A 3,632-nucleotide genomic window follows, 5' to 3' on the forward strand; every position below is an offset into this window, starting at 1 on the left:
AAAGTAATTTTCATGTTAAAATTAAAAATGCTTTTCATCATCTCAAAAATCTCAAATTTCCGTTTTGTAATCCCTAAAACCTCCTAAATGCATTTCAAACGTTTTTTTTCCACTAAATCTTTATAGTTTATGTTATTTTCTCTCTCTCAAAATCGGATTGATCAATTCATAACCACCTAAAAAATTGAAATAAACCTAAATTAACCTTCTTTTCTTTCTAGTATGACTTCAAATTGTAACCTGAAACTACATTTGTTTATCCTGAGTAGCTCTAGGTTCATAACATTATACATCTATTTATAATTAAATTTTATTGCTTTATTGCCCTTTTTACTGCAGTTTGAACAGTGTTTAACTGCTATCTGCACCATTATAAGTTGTAAATCACTTGGGGAATGTGCAAAGACAAAATGTGTCATATGTGTTACAGTAGTGGAAATTCAGTTTGTTTTTACATATTTCCTTTTAGAATTATAAACTTAAAACTTGTATACTATTAAAATATGATTATTAGCTGAGAATTTATGCTATTCTAATTGGTATAACATAAACAAGAAGTAATTTAATAAAATTTTGAATATAAGACACTAAAACCTTGTGTTATGTGCAGTAAAGGGTACCTGGGGCAATAAGGTTAATGTGTAGAGTGCTGTGAAATTTACCATTTAAAATGTAGGATGATAAATGATACATAACAGTTTTCCTAGAAGAAATGTGACATTTTATTGTTTGTCAGCTACTACATCATTGGTATTCAGAAAATATGTTTTGATATTTAAACTTAGATGTCAAGGTTTTGTGTGTAATCTTTTGATATATTGATTTTTAAGCCCTTGTTTGAAATATTATACTCTTAAATATCTGTTTGATTTTTATACTCAGCATCATATATTTCATTCTTTTTTCACATACCTGACTTACTGTTTGTTTTAGGTTTCAGCTGCAAATGAGGTTTTCAGAAAAACATGGAGTGCCAAGTATACACTTCGAAGGTAAATGTTTTGGAAAGTTTAATAGCTGTGGAGACTTAAATGTGACCATTATTGTAAGTTTAAAAGTAGCTTCAAGATCATGGCTTAACCCTCTGTTCATGGACCTGGTCAAATTGATCATCCACTGTATCTTTAAAGCTACACATAATGTATACTATGATTCTGAATTTACTAAAGATATCTTCACAAAAATTTGGCAAGCTTTTAGTAAACATTACAAATCTTCTATACACACAAAAAAATTAAATTTTTTAATAAAGAATTTTACTACTAAAGATTTAATGAATTTCCAAAGAGTCAGTCTGAGTGAAAGGTGATTTTCATGCTAAGAATTAAAATACTTCTTTTCATCTTACACTTTTCATGTTTCATTTGTATAACCTTGAGAACCTCCTAAATTAATGTTAAGTTTTTTTTTTTTTTTCTGGAAAACATTTATTTTCTCTACCCATACACTAATTGTAGAAAAATTGTCAATGTTACAATGCAACGAAAAGTTTAAAAATATGAAATGAAATGAATAATAATATTTTTCCTCAGCAATGATTCCAGTGTTGATCAGAAAGAACCAAATTAACTTGTAACCTTTTCACATCTCATTTCTTTTACTTTTATGGTATTTTTTATGGAATATTATCAGACTACTGTGCTTAAAAAGCAATAAATCACAGTGGGAACCCACAAACTGTTTCCTGTAGAGCTAACTTAAAACCACATGATTCTAGGCTGTCCTGTTACACATACTTGAGTTAACATAATTTAAGTTTTTTAGTTTACTTAAGTTTTGTCAGTCTTAGCTGATAAATTTATAATTTTTAAATTTTTTTAGTTAATTTTTTTTAAATGGTTTACAATAGACTGGTGAACTTAGTGCAGTTGCTACTTGAGTAGATGTTCTTCCTTAAACCCTGTTGAGTCTCATGAGTTTGTGTGTCCAAAAAAATCAATCATGTAGATTTTAGATATGCATTTTAAAACAAAAAAATATATCAATCACTACAATAGAATGTTCTGATAATACTGTAATTTATCTGGCTTTCTTAATAAGCCATATTTCATGTTTTATTTTGTTTCAAAAGTTTATTCAGTGTATCTAATAGGTTATTTCTTCACCTTAGCCACTTTGATGGAGTACGAGCTCTAACGTTTCACCCTGTTGAACCAGTGCTTATCACAGCAGCAGAGGATCATACTCTCAAACTCTGGAATCTTCAAAAAACTGTGCCAGCCAAAAAGTGAGTTATACATTTTTTAATGTCCTACATATTACACTTTTGGGACCAATAAAATAGAAACTGTAAGAAAAGTTGTACTTTACAGCACATAGTTTTACGTTACAGACTCATGCAGGTTACTCATGATAAGTAACCGAATATTGCTCCATTGTAGACCCATAATAAGCTTCTACTGATTCTAACTGTTGACTGGTTGTGACGCTTCCTTGTTAATTTTATGTATAGAGGCAAACTGATGCTGATTCCATGTTGGTACATAATAAATTGGTTCTGGCCCTGTAGAGATTATTGTTGAACAACAGTTAAAGCTTCTGTTATAAGTTATCTACTTTAAATTATCACAATAAGCATGATTGTGTGCTGAATAAATAAAATAAAGTATATAAATTTTCTTGGAATAATACTGACCAGCTTATTGCTTTGAAGATTGCTCTCTGTGGCTTAAAAACTCTCACTCAGTACTGATACTGTTTTGTTTATTTATTTCTAAAGTCCTCTCAGCTAGTTCAAGATTTTCAGTAGTTTATATTGCCATTGGCTTCAAGTTTTCACCTTATAGCGCATCTTAGGCCTTATGCTGACAGTTCAGTTCTGCTTACTGCTTCAGTGCAGAGCTACTGTTACCCACAAGTGCCACTTCCTTGTTGTAATGAGAATTTCGTTTTTCAGCTGTATCATATTGGGTAATGGATGATAATATGATTCTTAATAATAGTTTTTTGAAGTAATAAAATAATTGGTTATTGTCCCAACACCAGTACTCATAATAGATTGGTGTTGGTTGAATGTTGGGACAAAACAGATTTGTAGACACTTAAAAGCCTGCTGCTAGTTCTGTATATATCATAACAGATGGGTGATTTTTTCTTGTAGATACAAGATAAATTGATGCTAGTTTTGTGTTAGTACAAAATACTTACTGGTTTTACATACATACGTAATATTATGCTGGGAATGCTGATTCTATGTTGGTAAATAATAAATTTGTGTTGGCTTGATGTTGGGACAATAATGATGAAAATCTTCCGGATATTTCTAAAAAATCCTGAGAACCTCCGGTTTTCTTCTGGAGAAACACATTTTTTAAAATTATTTATCGGATTTTGGTGTTCCATGCCATAGATAAGCGTTTATGCAATCGCGCGGTTTGTTTACATTCGGCGACAGGGCACCGCCATTTTGTAGTCTCACAATGCTTGCTGGCGTGTACGAGACCTTGTATGCTTGTAATGCAAATTTCGTGTCATGTGAACGAGATTTTATCTCAAACGTGCTTTAGAAAACACGGTCATTCTTTTGTGTACCTTTCTATTGAGCGAGACAATTGAAGAGCCTTATCTATTCAAAGGTGTTTACCGAAGCGATAATAAATCAAATGAAATGTACAAACAAGTAGATAGGTCGG

General features: G+C 31.0%; 1 protein-coding gene across 1 annotated transcript in view; it reads left to right on the forward strand.

The window, feature by feature from the left end:
* Positions 1-3,632, forward strand: part of LOC106464956 (striatin-3-like) — a 60,331-nt gene that overhangs the window by 33,285 nt on the left and 23,414 nt on the right. The window contains exons 12-13 of the mRNA XM_013925130.2: positions 934-992; positions 2,111-2,227. Of these exons, the coding sequence (XP_013780584.1) occupies positions 934-992; positions 2,111-2,227 (176 nt within the window). The remainder of the gene's footprint in view (positions 1-933; positions 993-2,110; positions 2,228-3,632) is intronic.

This window comes from Limulus polyphemus, unplaced genomic scaffold, assembly GCF_000517525.1.
Source record: "Limulus polyphemus unplaced genomic scaffold, Limulus_polyphemus-2.1.2 Scaffold1793, whole genome shotgun sequence".
In the NCBI taxonomy this organism is placed as follows: Eukaryota; Metazoa; Arthropoda; class Merostomata; order Xiphosura; family Limulidae; genus Limulus; species Limulus polyphemus.